Source organism: Protopterus annectens, chromosome 2.part1 (genome assembly GCF_019279795.1).
Source record: "Protopterus annectens isolate FY-2018-M chromosome 2.part1, PAN1.0, whole genome shotgun sequence".
Classification (NCBI taxonomy): Eukaryota; Metazoa; Chordata; order Ceratodontiformes; family Protopteridae; genus Protopterus; species Protopterus annectens.
In genome coordinates this window covers 645,406,205-645,433,800 of record NC_056729.1, presented here as the reverse complement: position 1 = coordinate 645,433,800, position 27,596 = coordinate 645,406,205, and the positions used below count along the sequence as shown (strand labels likewise).

Below are 27,596 nucleotides of genomic sequence, written 5' to 3'. Positions count from 1 at the left end.
CAACTGAAAATCACTGTCGCTTGACTGAGGGACAACTCATTAGGAAGAAGAATAGACGTGCTGAGTTTGTCCACTAGAACACATAGTCCCCAGGATGTGCACTGCAACTAGAAAGTGCTGAGAAGACACTGCCACACTCTAATGGCTTCCCAGCAAAATGGGTAAGAATGGGTTCCTCCTTCCTTGTCGATATACCAAACCACCTCCATGTTATTAGTCTCGATGTCTATCTTGAAATGTCTGCAATGCTAGAACTGCCCTCATCTCCGAGACGTTGACATGAGTAGACTTGCCTGTGTCGATGACCATGTGCCTTGAACCATTTTCCCTTCAGAATATTGCCCAACCACCCAAGAAGGAAGGGTTTCGGGCAACAGTGGCTACTGGGTGTGGTAGGGTAAAAGGTTGCTCCCATGCTACTATCAGTGAAGTCAACCACCAAAGGATGTGGTTCCTTCATACTAGCATGAAGAGGTGAATGCATCAAAGATCACTGTGTTGAAAGTGCCCACTGGAGGACTCTGTAGAACCTAGCCTGAGGTACTGCTGTGATTGATGTAGTCAAGGAGCCCAGTAGTTGAAGGGCAAGCCTCTCTGGAGGGTTCGGACAAGAAAGAACTTCTGACACTATTTGATATAGGGGACAGAATCATGGCATGAGGAACTCTGGCTATCTAAGTAATTGAGTCCAGGTGGCATCCCATTAACTTTATTATAAGTATCAGTTGGTTTTGGGCAAGGTTTATCATAAATCCCAAATGTGGAGCTAGATGGAGCAAGAAGTACCTGCATTGAATTAGTAGATCCCTGGTGGATCCGGTGAGGAGCCATCATGCAAATATGGGAACACCTGGAAGCCTTGCAGCCTAAGATACACTGCTACAACTGCTTCACATTCGGTAAATACCCTGGAGGGGCTGCGGTGAGAACAAAGGCAGTGCTCTGAATTGAAAATGACTGGCTTCTAGCAGAAAATGGAAAATATTCTGGACTGCCTTACAACCTTGATATGATAGCATGCAACCATGGACATCTATCGAGCACATCCAGTCACCCTTCCACAGAAACGGGTAGAATGGAATTAACTGTGACCATCTGGAATGCTGTCTACTTCACAAACTGGTTAAGGTAGCATAGGTCCAAAATGGGCCCAAGATTCCCAGTTTTCTTTGTAACCAAAATGAGCCCTAAATTGACTCCAAAGCTTTACTGGTCTGGCGGAACCTCCTGGAAGACTCATTTTTCAAGCAGCTTTGTAATTTCTGCTGTTGACAATTCTATTTCACTGGGTGGAATGCCAATTCTATTTCACTGGGTGGAATGCCAGGAATTCTCTCTCTCTTTTCTATGAAAGAAAAACAAAGGAAATAACACAGCCTCTGGTAGTTATCCTATGCACCTAAGAATTTTGAGTGATGGCATACCAGGTGTGAGTGTGCAGGGATAAGCTCCCCCCAACTGCCTCCAGAATGCGTCTGTTGGGCAACTGTTCAGGGATGCTGGAAGGATTTCTCAGTGAAAAGACTTTGAAACCTTTGATGTCACAGTCTGCCTCTGCGACAATATCCATTAAAGTTATTCCCCCCATCTACACTTAGGTGGGCTGTCAGCAGAAGTGCCCTGGCCATAACCCAGAAACTTCCAAAACCATAACTTTTATCCACCTTTTTGGTTCCAGGAAAAAGTCCTTTGAGGTGTTGAAAAACATATGCCAACAGCAGATGATGTTTTGCCCTCCTGTTCACTTGTGGTAAAAATTCCTTTAATCTCGCTTCTGCTAAGCATTTCTTTAACCTTTGTCCAAAAAGTGGTGTTGAACCACTGAACAGAGCATTCATGAAGGGCATCTTCAAGCTTTCCGTGAAAAAACATAGGTGCATCCAAGCATGCCAACAGACAGCAGTGTCAGTATTTGTTGCTCTTGTCGTGCCATCAGCTACTTAGGCAGCAGATGCATGAACAAATTGTCATAGATTGGGGGGTAGACAGCTGTGAAGCTAGCAATTTCTGATCATCAGTGGCAGGTTACGAGAAAGGGATTTGGCAGCTCCTTGGTCAGGTTTCTCTGGAAAAGAATAATGTGGGTTAAGCAGTTCAGCATTTGGAGTGCAAATTTCACTGATGCATATGTCTGTTTTTCAAATCTGTCCAATGCCCTAGATTCTCAGTTAAGGTGATGAACAGAGGTGCTCTCCTCCGAGAGTTCCTTCTCGGTGGCTGTTAACAACAACCGTGGAATTTACCAGGGGACCCATGCACCAATGGTATGTGTCCCTAGATGCAACCGATATCTTATCAGTTTTCCATGGGATAGGTTTCACACATCTGGATCCTTCTAGGTCAGCTGAGAAACAAGGTCTATCAGCTCATTAGCAGGTGGCACCACAAGGAAGGTAGATGATCCTGCCCCAGAAGCATCAAGGAATAAAGGCTCCTCTGAGGAGGGGGACTCGGTGGACCAATCCAATCTGCTTCAGCAATTTTAGAATATCTCCAAAGGAGACATCTTCCAGAGGGAATCTTGGGGGATTCCTCCCCTTCATCAAAATCAGTATCTTCCATGACAGACTCTGGAGATTAGTCTGAATGCCTTCTCTGGCAGGCCCATTTCCTAGGGTGGTCACTTGAGGGAACCTTGGAGGGAAGGGTCAGAATCAGTAGGAGAGCTCACCAACCAAGAACCCTCTAGGCTTATTGAGGCTGACTGTACCTGTTGGACAGGATGAGAGGACATGGTTCCAGAAATGAAAGGGGGTCAGGATGGAACTGAGTGAGAGACAGAGAGGTTACTTTTCTTGACTGGAGAGGATCTTGTCAAAAGCCTCAAAAGTTAAAGCAGAGATTGGGGCCGAAGCTGTATCCCCCTGACCACAGAATGTCAGAGAAGGAACATCTCCAGCTCTAATATGGCTCAGCTCTGACAAAGACAACAGTGCTGTTCCTTAACAGGCAATTGAGATCTGAGGTAATCTGGTGACCAGAGGGAGACTACGGGTAGGGGAGGAGTCTAAGCTCTGGATCCAAGCTCGGTTGGATCCAATAATCCAACTGTTAAATTGGATGGAAAAGACAACACTGGATGTAGCATTTTCTTCCTTTTCACAAACACTCAGCTTTCCTCTGATCCTTAGAAAAAATGACATGGATTAAACAAAGCTTTTCTGCTGTCTGGACCATACTGACTACATAATCCAGGCCAGGGAATGGTAATACTCTTATGACAACTAGCAACTCCTTCATAACAAATTAAAAGGTGCTACACAATTTGAAAGGGGGTTGGTAAGGAGGGGCAATGGGGATAACTGGTAAAGGGAAAACAACAGCACTGACCTCAACAAAGACTTGCCTCAAAAGTTGTGGTGTCTCAGATTTTCAAATCACTCATGAAAGTATAATGCTAACAACAATCTAGAACAATTTCCTGCCACTTAGCTCCCTTACATAGAAAGCCACCTTTTTCCAAAGCAATAAAGTCAGCATTATTTTGCACAGCTCCAACTTGCTCCAAATATGTAGGATATATTCCAATGTTTCTAGAGAACTCACCATTATAACCAAGTATAAGCACCAAACTGTTGAGACAAAATGAAATGCTACAAGCTGTCCTGATTCATTGAACTTGCTGTGTTTAACTTTGGAAAGGTGAAGTCGTCTGTTGATCTTCTGTGGAACAAAAAAAAAAAAAAAACAATTAAAGAGAAAAATCAAATGTAAAGTTTATAGACAAATCACAAAGACCATAAGTAATGTGAAAATCAAAACTTAAAATGCATCATACTCAACAGAATAGATAATAATATAGCAAGTTCAGTAGCCTGATAAACAAATAGTAATAAAACAAATGAAGCAAAGGTATTAAGAAAGCATGGTAACACAATATAGGCTTCAACTGCCAGCTTTTCCAATAACGGAAATAAATAGCTTTTTTTAATAAACAGAAAGCAATCTGATTCTCCCCACTTCCTTCGTAGTACTCACTGATTTTTCCTGCCTACCTAATTCACTTTCCACTGCTGAATCTCGCTTCTTATCTCTTCATAAGCCTGTAAAGAAATTAAGCTCTGATCATCTCCTACCAGAAGGCCACTTACAGGTTCATAGGTTAGTATTAGGCTAACTGCCCTTGCGAACCATTTAAAGCTTAGCCAGTTATCCCCTGTGAGATTCAAACCCTGTACCTTGTGTTTGTAGGGAAAACACCTTAACCATTAGGCCACTCTCCCAACCCCCATTGTTATGCAGTAAACAGGTCTCCAAAATACATCTAGAATGACAGTGAGAATCCTATTATCCAGGGAAAACAGAGCAGTAGTTTTTTTGCACCAGCAGACCAGTTAAATTTATTTATGCACTTCTGTGTGAAACTGCCTTAACAGCAACAGCATCTGTTCTAATCTACCAAGCACTGAAAAGGGTGATTGTATATGACGCGCACTAACTATGCAGATACTTTCCTTTACCTACCCTGCCAGTTGCCACTTCACTTACTCTGGCCAGGAAGCATGATCACCCATGCTGCCAGATACACAGCTGTCATTACCTCTGTGAATGAATGAAGTCTCTCCACTAATCTTTGACACGGTGGTTGAAGATTGCTGACATGCTACACAGCTGTAACCCACACACTGACATCCCATTGCCTGGGCTCAAAATAATTACAATAAAGGTAGCACTTCTATAGTCAAATCTCATCCTAAAGATCAGTATGTTCCAGGTGATGCTATTGAGAAATAGAGAAGAAACGACAGGTGGGGAGATGGATTTGTTAGCATCTGCATAATGTATTGTTCTGCTGTAACCTTAAATAAGACATATTATTGTGAATTTGAAAAAGATTCAAGATTAAAACAGTGCCAATGTGTGACCAAATGACAATGATAGGCATGTGAAAGTACAGGATGACCTACAATGCAATTAACAAGTTAATCTAAGCTTCAACTAGGCACCATATTTCAGTTGCATTTTACTTTTCCTAGGTAAGTGATGTCCTAATTACAAAACAAAATGCAATGTTATCAATGTGGTATGTAAAACACTAACCCACAGACTTGAACAAAGCACATACACACATTCCCTCAGTCTTTATGTCAGAATGAAGGGGAGTACAGGCTTCCAAAATGGCAGCACACTGACCAAAAACCTGATTAGAGCTCTCTCAGTGTGAATACACAGACTGAAACAAAGTTAATAAAGCTTTCAATCTGGCTAACACTGAGCTACTGGTTAGTAATTACACTACCTGTACACTAGCAAAGAAATCGGCAGAAAGTTTGAGAAAATTAACCAAAAAAAAATAGTTATATACTCACCATAACTATGCATCTGTGCTGTCCATTTTCATTCTTCCTCAAAGTATGGGTTATGGATCTGACCTCTGATCTGATTCGGCTGCATATCACAGCCTTAAAGATCCATCTCTCAAGCTCCATCCGTCTATCCATAATGTCCCAGGCATCCTACAATACCTCAGATTGAGTTTGCTACCTTACAGATCCAAAGACAGAGAAGGAAAAAGAAATACCAGTAAGCTAGGGCTCAAATTTGGAACTGAAGGTTACAAAATATCCATGAGATCACTTCAGAAGATGACTGGAAGGGGGGTGGGGAGGTGAGAAGTTGAAGAATGAAAATGGACAACACAGATGCAGTTATGGTGATTGCATAACTTTAATATCAGATGTTGTCCTTTTCATTCTTTCTCAAAGTATGGGACAGAGTACCCAGCTACATGAATCTTGGGTGGCCCTCATAGAAAATGCCAAACTAAAAGCAGCATTTCTTCTAGAAGTTAAATCTTGTTTGTAATGAGCAATAAAGGTATGAGCATTGGACTAGTTAGCTGCTGCACTAGCTAGAGATGAAACTTCTTCTCCTGAATTAAAATTTGATATGGCTGCTAACTGTACTTTGTGAAGAAACTAACATCTTCCTGAAAAAAAACAGAGGCTAAGAATTATAGAACCAAAGAAATAGGTGCAATAAAAGGGTCAATTTCCCTCTCAAGAGCCCAAACTGAAAATCTTTTCAATTTACTATTGCAGATCTTCCTAATAGAAGCTTTCTGGGAAAATAAAAGTGTGTGTCAGTCTGGGGAGGAAAGCCTGGGCTGTCTAGCTATAAATGGAATTGGAGAAACCATGTAGTTAGTTTGAAACCTGGAATGCTGGGGTGCTTCATCCCTGAGAAGTGTAAGAGAAGGTCTGGACTGTGGTTCAGTATCTATGGAGGATAATGAACATGAGACCAAAGGAAGGGGAACCACACCTGACGAAGCCAGAAAGAGGCAACAAGGATTAATGAGCTGTTCAAATGACTGGCTTTCTGTAAGAATTTTGGAATTGGAGGTAGCAGTAGGTAAGCATAAAGAAGTCCGGAGTGCCAAATGTGGACTAAGGCATTTCTCGATGACTCCCCCTGAGAGGAGATTAGGGCAAATGCCTACTGTAGTTGTGGGGAGATGCAAAAAGATCACTTCAAGTTTGGCCCCAATGATAGAAAAGTTTCTCCTCCAATGACTGACTGAGAAACCACTCATGAGGTAACAAAATGGACCTGTTAAGTTTGTCCACTAGTATGTTGGATTTCCCCAGAATGTACATTGCCACTAGAAAGCAGCTGGAGGAGCTCACCCACTGCCACACTTTCATCGCCTCTTGACAGAGTAGGTAGGAATGCGCTCTCCTTTATGTACCAAACCACAAACATGTCAGTTTGTATCACAATGGTTAGTAGAAGGAGAACATCCTGAAAGGTCTGCAACGCTAATAGAACTACTCTCATCTCTAGGATACTGATATGCAAACTGGTCTCCTGGGGGGTCATGTGCCTTAAACTGTCCATTCAAACAAATGTCCCCTCACCCCACATGGAAAGCATCCGTGGTCCCCATGGCCACTGGGGAAAGAAGAATAAATGGATAAATCATGTAAATCTCATCCGACTGAATCCACCAACAAATACAATTTTTGCATACTCTGGTCAGCTTGATGGGAAATGATACAGAATGTTGTAGAATGGACCACTGAACAGCTAGAGTCCACTGGAGAATGCACATAAAGTAATGAGCCAGGGGGACCAATGGTATGGTGTTATGGCTGCTGCCACCGAAGCCATTGCCTGTAGAATCAGTTTGGGTGGAGGAGCAGACTGATGAAGAATCTGTAGAACCTGAAGCTTGATTGTTTCCACACCATGTATAGGTAGAGAGGCAATCTAACTTGCTGTGTTCAACTGAGCACCTATGAACTCCAGGCTCTGAAGTGGCTGCAAAGTTGATTTGGGAATACTGACTGAGATGCCTAATCTTTAACAAAGTTAGAGTAAATAGTTCCTAGACCAGTCTAAGATATATCGGGTTGGGGAAGTGAGGAGCCAGCCATTAAATATGGAAACACCTGGAATCATTGCAGTCTCAGGTGAGCTGCCACCACTGCCATACACTTCATGAACACCCTGGGGGCTGTGATGAGACCAAAGGGCAGGGCTCTGAACTGATAGTGACTACCCCCCCCCCCCAGCCAGAAGCACAGGTACCACTAGGAGCATCTGTTCATCTTGACATAAAAAGTACATGTCCTGAAGATCAGTTAAGCACACCCAACTGTCCATGTGCACAAGTGGCATGATGGACTGAACAGTGACTATTCTGAACTTTGACTTCTTCACAAATAAGTTCAGGTTGCTTAGATCCAAGATTGGTATTGAGACCCTGTTTTTTTGTTTAGCAGCTTTTGAATCTCTAGAGATGCCGCTTCTCTCTGACTGGATAGAATGTCAGGAAGCTTCTTTCAATTGGCTGATGGGAGTCTGGAAAAATGGTATGACATAACCTCTGGATATTATTTTTCGTACCCAGGAATCATTTGTTAAAGAAACCCAGGCATCTGCGTGCAAGGACAAGCACCCCCCCGACTGCATCCAGGGGTAAGCAGTTGGGCAACCCTTCAGAGTCGCTAAAAGGGTCTTGGAAACTTGGCTTTGTGGGCCTCCTCTTCCACAAGAATAGTAGCTTCCAAATGAACTCCTTCCTGGAGTGGTTATCCTAGGGTGGATCCTGGAAAGACCCCTTGGATTTATGTAACCACATTTTCTTTCTCCCAGAATCAGAGGGGGCAAGACTGTTGAGAAGGAGAAAAAAAAATCCCTACGGTAGTCAGTATCTTTCCTTCATGTTCATTGTGGGAAAGTGTTTCATTAACAGAAGGGCTAAACAAAGACATTTCATCAAAAGCAGCACTGATGAAAGAGGACTTGAAGGTTTCCTCAAAAACGGCATAACTCCATCCATGCATGTCTACAGATGGCAATGCCTGAACCAGCAGCCATGAGGTATCCTCTGTGGCACGAGACATCAACTTCATGGACATACCAGATATGGATAACAGAGTGGCCAGCTGTGAAGATGACGTCTTATAGTCCTCCACAGACACAGACTAAAAGGGATTGGGAGAGCTGCGTGTTCAAATCTCTCAACAGTCTTGTAAAGTGCGTTAAATAATTCAGGGACCTCACAGCAAAGATCATTGAAGCAAATATGTGCTTCCCAAATCTATCCATCACTCTCAACTCTCTTTTAGGGGGAATGAACACAGGAGCTCTGTTCGGCTAACTCATTTTTTGTGACTCCCACCACAATCACACTATCAACAGGGACTCCTTTGCTCCAATGGGGTCTGTCCTTCTGTGGTGCCAAAATTGTAACTGGGTGATGAGGAATTTGTCTGACAGAATCTGGCTCCTTCCATACCCGGAGAGAAACTAGGTCGATAAATTCATCAGCAAGGGAGGCAGCCAAGACATAGATGGGCTGGAGACAGAAGTTTAAAAAAAACTGACTTCTCTGGAGAGGGAGTATCTGAAGACCATCTATCCTTTTGCTTAAGAATCTCTAGGATGTCTCCAAATGAGAGGTCACCCAGGAGATCAGAGGGACCCTCCCTTTCTTTGAAGTCAGTATCTTCTGTGACAGATTCCACAGGGGAATCTATGTGCCTCCTTTTGCACATCCTCTTGCAGGAAATCTCCTTAGTGGGATGCTCTGGGGAGGTATCCAAAGAGAGGGGAAGTTCTTCTAGGGAAACCGTCTGAAAGTTACTTGGTAATGGCTGTCCCTGTGGAGTAGGTCTGATGGCAAAGCTTGGACCATGTGGAAGAATAGATGGAGGATCCAAAGAAGAGAGAGACATCAACTCTCTTGGATGAGAGAAGGCTCTTTCCACTATCTTGAAAGTAGACGGACCAGGAGAAGCCATAGCCAGCCACACCAGAGGTGAAACTTCTGAAGTGGCCAAGTGCTGACCCTGCCCTAATCCGTGCGTGCTTAGAGGAGGGAGATGGACCCGAGCTCTCTAGTGCTGAGGCTTTGAGGTGCAAAGATGACTCTGACAACATTGGAGCAGACCATGATCCCTGCCACCCCCCCCCCCAAAACCAAACACCAATGCTATGGCTCCGGGACTCATTCTGTTCTGAAGGAACAGGAACAGAACTAATTAGGGAAACTGAGTGAAAGACCTGACTTCAGATCAGACACAGACTCTCTCAGGGCTCTTGGACATGAGGGCTCTTAAATGATAAGATGGATCGGAGGAGGAGATACAGCTACATGGGAAGTGAAGGGAAAGCTCATGGATCCAATGGGAGATGGAGACAGAATAATCCCATCTTGATTGAGCTCTGAGGAACTTCCCCCTCATCCTATCCATGTTGGCTTTGGAAAGACTTCTGGAGGATCTCACAGAGGAGGTAGTGGACTGAGGCCTAGGTCTCTCCTTGGTGTAGTTTGAAGAAAAGGAAATTGGAGCAGACGGGATACTGGATCAACTGCGAACCTGACTGAACAAGTTCATGGGGACTTAGATATACAAGCTGAATCTGAGGTCTAAGGATCCGAAGACTGCTTAGGAGACTTACCAATATGATAGATGGATCTGATGATTTTGGATACAAAGGTTTCTTTCTAGGATCTGAACAGGTCAGAGCTGAAGTTCTTTGGATCTTCTTAGGGGGCTCCGAAGAAGCTGCAGACGACAAAGGTGATTTCAGAGAAGGAGTAAAGGATCTCTTCCTGGACTCCAAAGAGGCTTTAAGGTATTTACTGGGGGACTGAACTCCTATCACATGAAAGGAAGAGGGAGGCAGCAACTTTTCCTAAACCAGTTTTGTTCCTCCAGTCTGCTATTGCCCTAGAATTAAACTAGAATTAGTGGAAAGAAGTGCAACTCCTAGACAATAAACACACTTTATGTGGGCATCAGAATTTGGAATTTTGTGCCCACAGGAAGTGCATTTCTTAAAGCTAGCTGGTTTCTCAGTCATGACTAGTTAGCAATATACAGAAAGACAGCAGTAAAAGTTTTTTTTTTTTTTTTTTAATAAAGGGTGCTACCAACTATGGTAGAAAGGATACCCTTAAACAGAGTAAGGAGGACAGGGTATCAAGAAAAGATTGGTACAAACAATGGTACACTTATGACTACCAAAAAGGTAGAAAAAAATAAGACCTAATGGGAGAAAAGACATAATGAGGATAGTAGAAGGATAATATATATCATGAAAGAAAGTAGAAAAGTACAATTTTCACAAAAAAGCTAAAACTAAGCTCCGGGAGAGAATCAGTGTTCGTGTGAGATGGCAGCAAATGAGATCTGAGGTATTGCAGGATGGCTGGAGGCTTATGGATAGAGGGATAAGCTCAATAATTGGATCTGCAAGTCTGTGATAAGTAGCCAAACTGTAACTGCAGCTGGATCCGTAATCTACATGTTAAGGAAGAATGAAAAGTACATCTGATCAAAAGAAAAAAGTCCAGGAAGAATCTTACAGCTGTTCAGCAAAAAAGCAGTTCAACTTTCAGCTTTGGTGCAGAAGATAGCTTCCAGTAATTTAGAGGAAAATTAAATAAATACAGTCAGCTATGTTCAAAATAAGTGAACTGTCAGAGGAATATATAAAGTCAAATAACAAAGGGCAAGAAAAAATAGAAAAAGCTTTAATTAGCTACCCAAATGAACAGATAAAATTACAAGCATCGGAGGCTGAAATGAAGAAAAGTCTGGCTGAGCATGAGGTGTCTCACGAAGTGCCATTTCAAAAAACAAAACAAAAAGAAGAGTAGGAAGACAGCACACACAGAGAAAACCTGAGGTTTTCTGCTGTCCAGAGAAACTGGAAGGAATAGACTGCACAATTGTTTTATGAAAGCACATATCAGCAACTGGACTGGTATTTTACAGAAGGATTTATTAACTGAGAGGACACAATATGTGTATGCTCCAAATCTAGCCATGAGAAAGCAACCAAGACCAATATTAGTAAATATGCAATCAGTTCATACCTCTCAAATGTCCAGATTTTCATAGAAAGCCCAGATTTTTGTTTCATATGTTTGGTCTGTTCCTCGCAACATTTGTGTTTTCTAGCACAACACCACTGAGGACTGAAGTCACTAAATAATGGCATACATCAGTTTCAGATTGCATATCCTTTAGGAAATGCATGCCAATGCAAAACCTGTTATTCTAGCAACTAATTTTATAAGAACAATATTTTAAAATATGTCCGTATTTTTGGGCCTTTGTCGCTTAGACCCCCCCCCCTATTATTTAAGCCTTTGCCCAGATTTCTTGTGCAAAAAGGTTAAGAGTTATGGCAACTATACCAGCAGAAAAAGTTGCTCGACAAAACTAAGGAAGAATGGACTTACTGAACACTGGGGAAAACAGACAAAATGATTATTCACTGTACACCAGGCAGAAGGGGTGCATGTTTATCCAAGCAATCAGGAAAAGTTGAGAGGCAGGTATGTGAGTCAAGCTGTCATATCCAGCTATCTTCAAAATATTTTTCTTGTAGATGCAGACATTCTTTTGATGCACAAGAGGCTAAGTACAAAATACAAAAGTTTATCCAACAAAGAGTGAACCAGCAAGCAGAAGGAGACTCTGTTTCTCACTCTTCTAACAAGAAAACCTGCAGACAGACTTTGCCAGAGAAATATTTTCTATTCTTTAGATGGAAAGTGCTTGAAAGATATAACAAAAGCACAGGAGCCAACTAGAAAAATCAGGAGTATCATGGAAATGAACCATAAATTGATAGTGGGAAGCAAATGATCACAAAGACCAGCAGCACTGCAAAATTAATGAATAAGTGGGAGACTGTAAAGCAGCAATCCCATTAAAAACAGGAATAGGTGTGACATGATTTTGCAAAAAGAATAGAGACTAGAATTTAGTTGATTATCTTCAACTAGTGGATAAACTTCATAGCAGAAACCTCATTTTATGTCAACATTTAGGAGGAGACTAAAATAGTAATTTAAAACAGTTTTGTTCTACTTACTATTTATCTAACTAAGTTTCATGATATAAATTACTTGTTATACTGTAAAGCAGTTTTGTACAGTGTGCAGTCAGGTGCATTTTAAATGCGAGGTGGTTGAAGTTTTATCACTGACTGCTGTATTTGTTAAAGCTATTACATCAGGAATGTACTTTTTCTTAGTTGCAAGGAATCCACACTTTACACTGTAACAAAGTGTAAGAAAGGACTGACAGAAACAAATTAAAGTTAATATAATGTTGTGATCTTGTGCTGATGGGGGATGTAAAGGTGTGTTGATTACACAGTACATGGATTTAAAATAGTGACTTCCCCAATTTTTACAGAGAGGGATACCTGGATTGATGTCCTTAATTTATGATATAGACATTTTTGAGAAAACATGCTTGAAAATAAGATTAAATTATGAAAGTCAGATACTTTTTCCATTTGCAAAGTCATTAGCTACCTTTTTCCATTTGGAAGGTCTTTCAATGTAATATGAAGTCTACAAGTGCAAGTAATCGTGACAGGTCTAAACAGTGTGTTTGGAGTAAAATTTACAAAGCTTCTTTCACATATCTGCCAAGTTACTGTTTTTTTTTATTACTAACCGTTTTTACTTGTGGATGTGTATGCTGCAGAGGCAAACAATTTCTGAGAAGCCTGTACACCATCTGCCAAGTGAAATGTAGAAGCTACAGCATAACTAACCTTTAAATGTACACTAACAAGCATTTCAGTGAAAAATAAATTAAGTTTGAAACTGTGGAAGTGAATACATTGTAGAAGTTGCTGTCTCCCCAGCAGCCTTAATACTTTAATGCATTTAATATTATTGTGCACAATTTTATTTATTTAAAGGTAGCCAGTGCATTTTTTGTTCTTCTTTCATTAGGTAGCTAGTGCCAAAAACAAAACAAATGAGTTTTAAAACAGCAAAAATATGAAAGAGATAGGAGGAAAAGCAATGTACAGTTGTGTACACTTACCATAAATGTAGATGTTCGAGTGTATTCACTGTTGCAATCATTACATTTGGGTAATCTGCTTGCAGTAGCCCTCAGTCGTCCTGATTATCAAAGTCTTGGGTCCCGTGTCAGTTGCTGTCTCATCTTCCATGACGTCAGGTAGTCAGGGGTATAAAGCATGAAGCCAATGCCATTACATCAGTTTTTCTTGCCCCAGATGTCAGGTGCCCCCATAATGGGAAGCAATTATATATACAAGGTTACACCTCCAACAAAAAAGTAAATACACCAAAAAGCTTTAAACATAGTAAGCAAGAATACAGCTATAGCCAACAGAAGTCTGGAGGGAGGGTAACTAGGACTGCAACAGTGAATAAACTCGAACATCTACATTTATGGTAAGTGTACACAACTGAACTACGTTCTTCATGTTTCACTGTTGCAGTCTTCACATTTGGGTATATTCCCAAAGCTACGGATGGGAGGAGGAAAGTAGATAGCATTAGGACCACCTATAAGGCCCTGCAAGACTGCAGTGGCAAACCCAGCTCTGGATTTAGAGAAAATTGGCAAATCGTAATGCTTGGTGAAAGTATGTACAGAACTCCAGGTAGCAGCTTCTAGGATGTCCCTGGTAAGGACACCTCTGAGAAAGGCTGTAGAGGTAAATGCAACCCTGGTTGAATGCGGTCTGATCCCCTGTGGGATAGGTTTTCCATGGTGCTTATAGCAAAAATGAATGCATTGTCCTATCCATTTAGAAATGGTCTGCTTTGAAATGGCCTTCCCCTCTGTCCCTGCAGCAAATATAACCAGCAACTGTTCAGATTTCCTGAGAGTTGTCTGTGCACATCTAAGGAGTGCAGTATATGTTCCCCTTTGTTCTGTGGATTAGCAAAGAAGGTTGGCAAATGAATAGACTGATTAAATGCCACACTGGATACTACCTTAGGCATGAAAGAGGGATTGGTCCTGAGGGACAACCTGTCCGCATGAAAGATGATGAAAGGCTCCACTGCCATAAGGGCCTGTAATTCAGACACCCTTCTTGCTGAAGTGATGGCTAAAAGGAAGGCTGTTTTCCAAGAAAGACATTTTAAATCTGCACTTGCAGCGGGCTCAAAAAAAGGTACAGTGAGTTTTTCCAATACAAAGTTAAGGTCCCAGGCTGAAGTAGGGGCTCTCTTGGGTGGTCTTACACTCTTGGCCCCCCTGAGGAACTGCTTGAGCAGTGGATGAGAGAAGAGCGGTGGTTCTGTGCTGTAATGAGCTGAAGCATGAATTTCGATGAAGAAAAAGGAAAGGCCCTTGTGAAGCATCTCAGTTAAGTATTGAAGAATCTGAGGTAAATTGGGCGCTGCTGTGCCCATCCCTTGAGTTTGGTTCCAGGAAAAGAATCTTTTCCATTTTTCAGCATAGGATTTTCTAGTACTAGGCCTCCTTAACTCCAGAATGACATCTAACACTTGTTTACTGAGGGATGGTACCGGCGAGATCAGGTAATGAGCCAGGCTGCTAGGTTTAGGGTTTGAAGCTGAGGGTCTAGAATCTGGCCCTCCTGCTGGGGCAGCAGGGTAGGGGTCTGAGGCAGAAGCCATGGTGCCAGCAGTGACACTGCACAAGAGGGGGTACCAGTGTTGGCGTGGCCAGTCTAGTGCAATCAGTATTGTCCTTGGTTTGTCCTGTTTGATCTTTAATAGTACCTTGGAGAGGAGAAGTAGAGGGGGAAAGGCATAAACTGATAGGTTTTTCCATGTGAAGGACAGGGCATCCACTTTCCAAGCTTGTTTGTAGGGAGTCCTTGTGCAGAATTTGTCCAAATGGTAGTTCTGGGGGGAGGCAAACAGGTCCATCTCTGGGCTCCCCCATTTGTTTCTTAAAATGTTGAATATCTTTGGATCCAGTTTCCACTTGTGTGGGTCCATAGGATTTCTGCTTAGGTCTGCCAGTGTATTTAGCTTGCCTGGCAGGAACTGAGCTTGTAGGTGCACTTGGTAGCACAAGGTTGTGTTCCACAGAGCCATGGCTAGTCTGCAGAGAGAGTATGAGTGGGTTCCCCCCTGCTTATGTACCACATAACAGTGGTGTTGTCAGTCTTTACTAATAATTGTCCTGGAAGAATGTGGTCCCTGAAGGCTGTCAGAGCATTCTGTACTGCTAACATTTCTTTTTAACAGATATGTAGGTGCATTTGACTCTGGTTCCATTTGCCCTGAATGCACTTCCCTGCCAATTGAGCCCCCCATGCATAGTCTGATGCATCTGTTAGGGTTTGGGCGGCAGGGGGTAGAGTGAATGGCAGTCCCTTGTTTTGGTGGCAGGCCTCTGCCCACCAAAGGAACTCTATCTTTAGACAAGGCAGGATGGTAATCATTGATTCTAGGTCCTGAGAATGTTGACACCATAGGCTTTTTAGATACCATTATAGTTTCCTCATATGCAGTCTTGCATTTGGAATTAGTAGAATGCAAGAGGGCATGAACCCCAGGGCTTGCAGTATTTTCCTTGCAGATAGCTGGGTCTTTGTGGCCAGTTTTTTGAAGTAGGCTGTCAAGCGAACTTGTTTCTCTGGTGTGAGGTAGGTCATCTGGGAAGTTGTATTCAAACTTGCTCCCAGGAATACAATTTGTTGGCAGGGTACTAGATGTGATTTCTTTTCGTTTATGGTGTACCCCAGAGTAGTTAGTAATTTCTTTACAAATGCCAGATGGTTTAATAGTATGTCCTGGCTTTCTGCCTGAATTAGACAATTGTCCAGGTATGGGTATATCTGAATATTTCTTTGCCTGCAACATGCAATGACTGGAGCTAGGCACTCTGTGAATACCCTGGTAGATAAGCCAAAGGGCAGTGCAGAGAACTGATGGTGCATGTAGCCTGCTCTGAAGCGTAGGTATCTTCTGCAAGATTCCCTTATTGGGATGTGCAGGTAGGCATCTTTTAAATCCAGTGTTGCCAACCAGACATTTATGCCTAGTATAGGAAGCAGCTGATGAAGAGTTAGCATTTTGACTTTTGGGATTACCAAAAACGTGTTTAGGTAGACAGGTCCAGGATAGGACCCCAGGAATTGTTTTTTCTGGGTACCAGGAAAAGTCTTGAGTAGAAACCTTGCCCCATTCATCTTCTGGGACAGGCTGAATAGCCCTGATGCTTAGAAGAGAGAGAACTTGCTTTTGAGCCTCTGCCCACTGATTTGGGGGTAGGTCTGGCCAAGCATTTGGGGCTGGTAAGGAGTGAAAGTGAAATCTGTATCCTTAGGAAACTATTTAAAACCCATTTGTCTTGGCTAATGAGTTCCCAGTTTTTTGCATGCAGGGCGATCTTTCTCCCTAAAGGAACAGTCAGTTGAGCAGGGCTTGGAAGGTTTAAAGTTAAGTCATTGGGACAGTTTACCATAGGGGGTGTCTTACTTCTCCCAGCTTTGGAAGTGGGAGCCCCCACTTCTTAGGCCTGTGAGTACCTTGGGACTGAAACCTGGGTGTTCTGCTGGTTCTGGGTTTTGACTGAGAAGGCCTGGAAGAGGCAGGAAAGGACCAGTTCTTAGAAGGCCAGTGCCTACTACATCTGGGAGGCTGTACTTGCATTTAACAGTTTGCATAGATTTAGCTTTTTCCTCCATCTTTTTAAGTACATCTTCTGCCTTGTTGCCAAACAGGTGGTCTTGGTTTAAGGGAGCATCCAGTAATTTAGCTTTAACATGATCTGGCAAAGATTGCTCCTTTAGCCATGCATTCTAACTACAGACCCAGTAACAGCAGCCCTGCAAGATGCCTCTAATGAATCAAAACCACATTGCAAAGTATGTTTTCCAACTTGTTCAGCAGAATGCATTAAATCCTGTAATTTATTTTCAGCACAGTCAGGAATTAACATCATTTTCTGTTTAAGCAATCCATTAATATGCTGCTGATACTTTAACATATGAAACTGGCAGTTTAAGACCCTAATGGCCAAAGTTGCAGAAGTATATACCTTTTTACCCCATCTGTCCAGGGCCCTGGAATCTCTATCGGGGGGGGGGGGGGGGTAGTTTTTCTGGCAGTAGTAGCCTTAATGCATTCGGGTCCCTGTGAAATGGTCTCAGGATGCACTGTAGGATTCTTAAAGAGGTATTTGTGAGAGTCAGGTACCCTCTAATACCGGTCAGGTTTTCTGGGAGCCAGAGGTAGAGAGAGAGTCAGGGGCCAGGCTAGATTCCGAGAAGGCATCATCTACAATGTCCAGTACAGGAGGGATAGCTAGAGGCCTGTTTTGAGGTAGGAGTAAGAATTCTCGAAGCCTCTTTTTGGAGTCAGAGTAATCCTGAGAAGGCATCATCTACAATGTCCAGTACAAGAGGGATAGCTAAAGGCCTGTTTTGAGGTAGGAGTAAGAATTCCCAAAGCCTCTTTTTGGAGTCAGAGTAATCCTGGCTTTCCCAGTGGAAATGCTCCCTAAGAGTATGCAAGGTTTCACCAAAAGAGAAATCCTCTGGAGGGGAAGCAGAGGGAATAGAGTCCTCTGCATCAGAATCCTCATAGGTAGATAATGGCAACTCCTGGTCATCAGAGAAAACAGAAATTTCAGAATCCTGATCAGAAGAATCAGACAGAAAATCAGTTCTAGGTCTCTTAGAAGGACAAGAGTGGCTTCAGTGAAACATGAAGAACATCTGCTTCTGGCACCACGTGGCAAGAAAGACTGATGTAATGGCATCGGCTGCATGTTTTATATCTCTGACAACCTGACGTCATGGAAGAAGAGACAGCATCCAACGCAGGAATCCAAGACTCTGGCATTCAGGCTGGCTGAAGGCTACCTGCAGGCAGATAAACCCAAATGTAATGACTGCAACAGTGAAACACGAAGAACATCAACAATTATTTAGGGGGTCTAAAAAGTTAAAAGTATTGCAGAATAAGGGGAATCTCTCAGAACAAAAAAACAAGACAATGCATAAATGGAAATATTTGTGAAGGACTTAATTATGCCAAGATTAAAAGAAAATAAGGCTCAGTAATTAGCAGCTCACATAGGAAGAATGGAGATGAAAACTGTGATATATAAACAATTAACAGGGTAGCCCCCATGAACAGATGGTATTCATACAGATGTTTGGAGGGAAGGAAGTATTAAAGATCTGGAAGGTTTTGTTTAACAGTATTTTTAAAGGGGGGGGCGGTACTAAAATCTTGAAAGAAAGGTGGTATGCTATATTACACAAAGAGAGTGAACCCCCCCCCCCCACAAAAAAATCTTCATATAGATCCATTTCAAATTAAACAATGATTATAATGTGTTTATGTCTACAGTAGCTCAGACCGTTGCAAAAACTGATAGGTACAGATCAATGTGGTTTGGTGGAGGAGAGGCAAACATTTGATAACATTAAAAGAAGAATAACGATCCAGAGGAAAACAGACTGTAAGCATACACCACTATTGTTTGTGGAACTTGATGCCGAGAAATCGTTCAATAAGGTAAATAATTTGAGATTCCAGGAGTACCACAATGGTAGCATTTGTATTCTCTGACAGACTAGTATAGTAAAATTAGGAGAATAAATGAAGGGTTTCGAGGCAAGAATAAAGGTGGGAACATTCCTCTCAGCAAAGCTACATATGAATAGAAGAACCAGGCAGGGATGTCCCTTTGTTTGCTTTATACTTAGAGACATTTATAAAGAAAATAAGGGACTCACAAATAAAATGATATAGATGGTATGGTAATAAAGAACAGTTAGCTTTGCATACAGATATTATTTTGTATGTGATGTATCCAGAAAACGAAATGTCAGTGTTATGGAACATTTTAACACCTTTATTAAATTATCACTCAAGACATAGGCAAACATACATTCATATAAAAGAAAACAAACCATGTTAACTTGTTCACAATTGCAAATGATATACATGCTTTTATACAATTATCACTAACCCAGCATTACATAAACTGTTCAATTCCTGCTTTCCCTTAAATCTCATTCCTCCTCCAAAACATTAGTCTGCAAGTATTCTTCCGACAATTTCCATTTTTTCTATGTAGTTTGCTCCTACCCTTTTCTAAAGATTCCACTTCTAGTTCTTCCAGCTCTGTTACAATATTCATCACTTAAAAGTACAGTTGGTCTTGACTTTGATTTCCACTTTCCAGTAACTGCTTTTTTGTCAGCCACCAGAGTTAAACTTAACAAGGCCTTGTTATGTCTTGGCAATTCAGATCCTGTATCCCAGCTCAGAAAATAATTTCCTTAGTTACATCCATTTGCTCACCCAATGTTTCTGAGAGTACTCTGTAGAGTATTTTTAAAATCTGCCAACTCATTACACTCCCAGAACACATGTTCCCAGTTATCTCTTTCTTCCCAATAACACCTGTGTTATGGAACACTGAGACAGTTTTGTCTTTTTGAGATATTAAGCTAATGATGAACAAAAGCTATAGCAGTAAACTAAGTATCTACACAAAATGGTCCTGCAATACCCATTTACTATGTCCATTGCTTTCTCCAGTTCTCCTTTTCTGCAAAGAAAAGAGCAAACCAGCAGCTGTTAATATTCAATCTCTCTCTCTTGATAATCTTTAGCCTACTTAACCCACACAGTCAATACACCCAACCTCCCAGTCTTGCAGAGTTCAAATTTTCTCAGTTCATCTAAGGCTAACTCTATGAACCATTTACATTTTACCAGCTGTAGTTTTGCTGTTTGAATCCACAGCCTGCAACATGCATGAGCCCAAATAAAAGGATGTCATATATGGTCAAGCAGTTAGGATTCCTGGTTTTCACTCAGTCAGCCCAGGTTCGAGTCCAAGTAAGGGAATGGGCTATGACTGGAAACATCCTATAGGCTTGTGATAATGTGCTATTCAATTCTTATCAAAAGTAAACTATTTGCAATAACTGCAGTACTGTATATTTGCATTACAAACTGCAAAAGGCCCCTTCATTGATCTTCCATAGTTATTCCACTGTTGAAATACTTTCTGACTAAAGTAAATATTATTGAAGTCAAATTTCATACTCCACAGAAGACTTTTAATAATGGTGAGCTACAAACACACTAATCATGGCAGCTCCCTCCTTAGGCTTTATGTTTGTGCTTCCAAGGCATTTGCACTGTGCTATGCTGGAAATGATTTTGTAAGCTCTCATCTGTCAAAGTAAACTGAAGGAAATACTAGAGTTATCAATGAAGACTGCAATCTGGAAACTTTTCAACATGCCAGACAATGCCAAAATGTCACTGGAACCACTGTGCCACTTATCTCCACACAAAACAATCAAATAAAGAGGGCTTGGAAAAAGTAACTCCAGTAGTCTTCTTTTACTAAAGACCTTTATTGAATTATCACTTGTGACAAAGACAAATTTACGCATTTTATATATATATATATATATATATATATATATATATATATATATATAAATAAATGTGATCAACCTGTATTAAAAAGTGCAAACATTATACTTCACATACACTGCTATACATCATACAACCTAAGCAACATTACATAAATTGTTCAATTCCTGCCCTTTTTTTAAATAAGCTTCTTTATTAAACCATCACTTATGACACAGGCGATCATACATTTATATAAATGAAAATAAACCACACTGAAACAATCTTAGTTGCAAGCATTTTACATCACAAACCATACTGACACAGTCCCAAGTAGCAAACATTATACATCAGTTGTAATCTACCCAATCACTTTCAGTCAAACATTATATAGCTCATTTAAGTCCTGCCTTCTTTTAAACCTCATTCCTTCCCTGTATGTACAGTTCCCATAGTTCCCATTTTTTTCCTGTGTAGTTTGCTCCTACCCCTTTCTAAAAACCTGAATTCCAGTTGTTTTACCTCTGTTACTACGTTCACTACTTGTAGTACAATTGGTTTAGATTCAGATTTCCAATTTCTAGTAGTTTCTTTTTCGGCAGCCATCATAATTACATACAGCAAGGCCTTACTATGTCCAGGCAATTCTGATTCTGTAACACAGCTCAGAAAAATCATCTCCCTCATCACACAAATCTAACCAGCCAGCATCTCTGACAGTGCATCCCACAGGGAATCCTTAAAAGTCCACCAACTCACTGCACTCCCAGAAAATATGTTCCCAGTTACCACTTTCTTCCCCCTTCACACCTCCAACATTTGCTGTCTACCTGAGGAAAAATTCTCTGGAGTCTACTTAGGGTATACAAATATCTATGTAAACATTTCCAAGTAAAAATCCTAAACCTTCTACATTTTGTTGCATATTTGGGAGATATACATATATCCTCCCATTGTTTTTGTGAATTGCTTATCCAATCTCTCTTCCCAATCCTTTCTAATCTCCTCTGATTGATTCTTACAGTTATCATGCAATATTTTAAATGCACTACTAATTATTCTTTTTTTAATGGCAGATTATGTTATAGATTCTTCGAAAAACTCTACCAGTGCTGGTCTTTCATTTACGGTCCCCCTGCTTCTTTCACTTTGCCTATACTCTGATATCGATCCTTGATATGGAAGGCAATCTCTAACCTGCAGTTCAAATAAATTCTTGCTGTCTTCCCCATTTTATCATCTTTCCCCCTCTAGTTATTTGGTCCCAATACTTTGGTTCTTTTGCCAGTTTTCTCCAATAAATTCCAGCCCCCTCTTGCCTACTGTCTATATCCCTAATGGCAGTCATCCCTATCGGCAGAATCTCCTTTCTCCATTCCCATGTTGGCTTAGTTCTTAGGATACTTTCTGCAACTTTATAGATATAATAATCTGTATGACTATTGTTATTCTCCTTAAAGGCCTGCATCCAAAATCCCAGTCTCTCCTTGTTTCTTGAGCTTTCCCCGTTTCGCCATCATCCCTTTCACTTTGAATTATTGTTTTCTGCCTGTCCTATGCATAGGAGCCTTAAGTGTGTAGCTCTGAAATGCCCCTTCAATCAGGTAATCCCAATCTACTCTGTTCTACTGGAAAAATCAGCTTAACCCACTTGACTATTGCCATCTTTCCCCTCCCACATAAAGTCCTTCAGCTCTTTTCTTAATTGCCATCCACAGCTTATCCTCTGGTTGAGAAAAAATATACCTGACCTGTGTACAAGACTAAGAACATTCTGGGAGAAATATTCAAATTCCATTAAAGCAGTTTTAGGTGGAATATAAATACATCCCAGTGTAATCCTCCTCCCTTGCCACTGGCCCCTTAGCACTACAAATCTGCCATTATCATCTTTTTTATCCTCTTCTACCACTATTGGAGCTACTTTTGCAATTAATGTAAGTACTCTTCTTTTCCTTTGTCTCAGGATATTCAGCTGAATAACCATCCTGAAAACCTTTATCAAATTCACATGTTCCATTCTTTCCAAGTGTCTCCTGGAACATAGCTATTTGTACTCCACATTTTGTTAATATAGTTCACTATACTTTTTTGTATTTATCTGTGAGACCATTGACATTTAAAGACATTACCAAAAGCATCATTGCATTAAAAAGTTATTATTCCCACATTTGTGTATAACACCTTGTTTGTTAAATGTCTAGTTTCAGATTTTGTGTTACATGCATACTCTGTTAGGCAGAATGAAGAACCACAAGTAGCCACCTTGCGTTCTAAGCTGGCTGCAACAGTCAAGAAGCTAACTTTAGAATATTTATATTCACTACATAGAGAAAGCAGACTGCTCAATAAAATGGCAGTGACAGGCATGTTTGTAGACTTTATCCAAACATGCCTGTCCTAAATCACCCTCCTCAAGGAAGGGCAAACCTGTCTGGTGGACATCTGTAATAAACAAACTCTATAATAAAAGGAAAAAAACTGCTGTCTAGGACCAAGAAGGATCAAGTGCCTAATTGGAAGCAATCTCTACTTAGTCTGAACAATGAAATAAGAGCACTAGTGAAATCTTCCAAAGCAAACTTAGAGTCCAAACTGGTCACATCTACTAAAGACAATCACAAGGCTTTCTTCGCATATGTCTGCAATCTCGAGGGAAGCACTCAAATCTGTTCAGAACTGGTGGTCAAGGGACACCACATACACAAACACCATAGATATAGTCAACCTGCTGGCAGACAGGTTCACTGAAAACTTCACCCCTCTCCCCCTATCAGTAAATCAGGACATCCCCAGTACCTGCCGTCCTTCCCTTATCTCAAGTCATCACTGCCCTCTCAAAGGCAAAAATACAGCCTCCACGGGACCAGATAACATCACAGGCTGCATCCTACACAAACTCAGACAGACATTTGCAGCACCATTAGGCACCCTATTCAACCAAAGCCCGAGTCTGGCTTAATCCCAGCTGAGTGGAGTACAGCCAAGGTCATCCCTTTGCACAAAGGTGGAATGTCCACCGATCCAGAAAATTAAAGACCCATCAGCCTAACTAGCCTGATCTGCATGGCCATGGAATGGATTACCATGGACCTCATTAACAAGCCACATTGGCAACCTCCAAACATTTGATCCCACGCAGCTTGGTTTTGTCAAGGGGAGGTCATGGCTGCTAAATTTGGTCGACTTCTTTGGACAGTCACCAAAGCCATAGAAGAGGGGAAGACTGTGCACAGCCCCTACCTTGACCTGGTTAAGGGTTTCGATGCTATTCCCCACTCTTGTATAATAGATCAACTCTCTCAACTAGGCATAAATCTGTATGTTACCAGATGGATAGCAAACTGGCTCACTGACAGAACTCACCTAGTCAAAATAGGGGAAGCCACCTCAAGCAGTCGACCCATAATGAGTGGTGTACCCCAGGGATTGGTCTCCTCCAGGAGGGTGCCACCCAAACATATGACTGGTGCCAGAAACATGGCCTTAAACTGAATGGCAAAAAAATGCATCAACCCCTTTGGGGAGAGTGACATCCCCACAAATTATCACATTACTAACAAGATCCTAAGCATGCAATCGGTGGTGAGGGACTTGGGCACAGAGTTTGACAGCAAACTGACTTTTGACCACCATATTGCCTCTGTTGTACGGAAAACTTTCTACATGGCCCACCTTACTAGTAAGGGTATCTCATCCAGGGACATGGTGGTCATAACATCCGTGTATTCTTCCCTTATAAGACCCATTATTGAGTACAATGCCGCTTTTGGCATGTACCTCACAAAGCACATGCAGCAGCTGGAGAGACCACAGAGGTTCCTCATCAGGAAAATCCACAGCCTCAAACATCTACCCTACACAGACAGACTAAAGGCCCTATCCCTCTATTCAGTCTCCTACAGACTCCTCAGAGGGGACCTCTGTCTGGCATACAAAGCAATCTCATACCCCGCCTTGATGGGACTGCTGCAAATCCGCAAGTCAAGCTCCACTAGCATAATCTGCACGTGTGACCTCATACTGGTCTGTGCCATCAATAGGACTTGTTGGCAGGACAGATTTGTGTCCCAGAGACTCCCACGTCTGTGGAACAGACTCTCACTCCATGTTAAGCAGAGTACCTCATTAATGCTTTTTAAGCACAACTTGGATAACTGGATGAGAAAAAGAAAACACACTCCTGAGATTCCACCTGTATTCCTGCTGGACAGGGGCATCGGGTGCCGACTTGTTGGAACATGGGCTAAATTCTTGGCTAGGCTTGTAAAGGCCTCAGGGCTAACAGCCTAGTAAACTCCTATGATCCTATACTGGATCTAAGCAGCCTAAAGATACATCTTATAGAAAATAAGAAAGCAGACTCAAATTCCAGAGTTATGGCTAATGAAAATGACTGTTACATCCTCTAAGTCTACGGAATGCATTTAATGACCATTTGACCAAAATCCACTTTTGGAAGAATGAAGCAAAATTTGAATGTTGGATTTCTATGGTACACATAGCCCTCCCCACCCCATTTACTTTATTGATCATATCCAAAGTCAATGAACCTCAAGGAAAGAGGAATTTTTCCTTCTAGGGAAAAAAAGTATTTTTCAACCAACTGTACACAACTAGTTCTTACACAAATAATATTTCTAAACTTTAAGGGTACATCAGGAAATAAAGTACAGCTGTATAAGGACAGCTGTATAAGGAACTTAACAGTAGGTGCTCAAGTACTGGCACTGCAGCAGTAGTTATAAACACCTGGACTTCAGCCATATAAGGCCACGTAGTCCAACTTCCAGAACTTTGCATCCTTCCCCCTCCTGCTCAGTTGGACATCCTCTCCCTGGGTTCTCAGCATACTTCCAGTACACAGGGAACATCTGCTCATGACACCCTTAGGCCTTTCTTGCCCAACCAGCCACAGGTATGCTCTCCTAATTTGACTCCAAGGGCTACTCACTGAAAGAGAAGGTCCTTCCATGACCCACTATCTAGGCTGCTTTGCTGTGCGCACAACATCACCCTTATGAAAACTGGCTCTGCTACAGTCATTTGTTCCCAAGGGCACTACAGACTTGGTATCAAAGCAGGTGTAGCAGCCACAGAAGAGGAGGTGAATTGCTATCTATCCCAAGTGAAGATGATTAAACCAGAAAGAGGGGAAGGTGGATGGGAAAGATCATAAAATAGTGATAATACTTGAATATGTATTATTATGATAACGTCATTACATAGATGTACTATGTCCTTCATACGGACCAGTTTTACAACAATCATACCTACTGGGTCAGTTCCCAGAGATATGGACTGATGGGAAATTGGTTAGTACCTGGGAATAGGCTGCAGATGGTGCAGCAATGTGAGCAGCACTGAAGCCTGCCCTGCTCCTATAGCTGAAGTCCAGTATGTAGTGTTTGGAAAATACATACAGGAAGCACCATGTGGTTGTTTCCAACACCACCTGTGGACTCTCTCTTCTGAGGGATGCTACAATGGTAGCTGCTGCCCCAGTAGAGTCTGAACATAAGGACCCCCAAGTGTTTTCCATAAGCTGAGTAACACAAAAATATGCAATGAGCAGCCATTTGGAAATAGTCTGCCTAGGCAATAGTTTTCCATTGTCAAAGGACACAAAACAGCTCATCTGAACTTCCAACTTTTGGTTCTACCTACGAAGTGTCTCAGCTGCCTGTGTACATGAAGGAATGAAAATTTCTCTCAACTTTATTCTGAGAATTAGGAAGACAGACAACTGTGTAGAATATTTTAGAGACACTTTGGCAGCAATCTGTGGGACAAAAGTGCAGTCTCTGTTGAAAACTTGCTTTCAAAAAATTACGATTCATTATGTACTGCTGAACTCACTTCAGTGAACTTTCTCCATGGCTGCTACAACTGACATTTAACACCCGTTTTTTTGTTGTTTTTTTTTTTTTTTTTTATACATCATATAGAAATTGTGTCAAAATAACTCAGAGCTTGTTATACATATGTAGAGACACAGTGGTAATCAAAACACATTTCCAGTTCCCAAAAATGACTTTGCTCACTGTTTTAACACAGCTCCACAGAGTCAGGTGACCAACCACTGCCCTGCTGTATTCATCTGGGCAATCCAAGGAATCCGTTGCATTCTGCTAACCAAGTACAATTTTATACTGTATTTTTGCACTTTTAAGCTGTACTTTTGCTATAGTGCTGATTTTTTAAAAACTGTTCTTGCTGATCTGTTGCACTTTTTGTCTGGTGTAGCATAGACTAGATTCAGACCTGCTGAATCTGGTTCTGTTTGTTAAAGTTAGTTCTAAACCAGGCTATCTTTGGTTGGAGAGAGCCCTCCTGCACCCTTGTGGCAGGAAAGTGCAGTTAGGACTCATCTCTTTGAAGGTTGCTGGCACAGAGCTCAGTTTTGTGCTTTTTTTATTGGCTAAATTGTTTAAATCAGTTTGTTCACTGCTGCTGCACAGGCCCCACACATTTGTGCTTCCACAGAATTATGCAACCAGCCATTGCTCTGCTGTATTCATTTGTTTATGCAAACAGCACCTCCATGCACCATTGTGCAGTATCGCACAGTGGGTATAACCATTGGTGATTACACATGCAAAAACTTAAGTAGATAAATTTTCCCTTAGTAACTGCCCATGATACAGCTGAGAAGTCCTTAAATTGTGCTTAACTGCTCATAAGCAGCTCAGCCACGCTTTTGCCCCTTAAACAGTCCCAAAACCACCAAATCTACAATAGTCTCATACCACTTAGAAACTCCCTCTAGTATAGACCCTTTATAGGTTCATAGGTTGGTACTAGGCTATCGGCCCTAGGGCCTATACAAGCCTAGCCATAACAATTCCCTGGATATTTCTTCCACACAATATTTGCTTCTCTGGACCCCTGTCTAGCAGGGCGACTGACATGATCCCTGGGGTGAATTTTCTCCCATCCAATCATCAAGGTTCCTTTTGAAGAAGGCCAAGGAGGTGCT

General features: G+C 41.6%; 1 protein-coding gene across 1 annotated transcript in view; it reads right to left on the bottom strand.

Moving 5' to 3' along the window:
• TRAM2 (translocation associated membrane protein 2) overlaps positions 1–27,596 on the bottom strand; it is an 895,653-nt gene that overhangs the window by 464,885 nt on the left and 403,172 nt on the right. Inside the window, exon 4 of the mRNA XM_044062384.1 lies at positions 3,547–3,663. Within this exon, the coding sequence (XP_043918319.1) occupies positions 3,547–3,663 (117 nt within the window). The remainder of the gene's footprint in view (positions 1–3,546; positions 3,664–27,596) is intronic.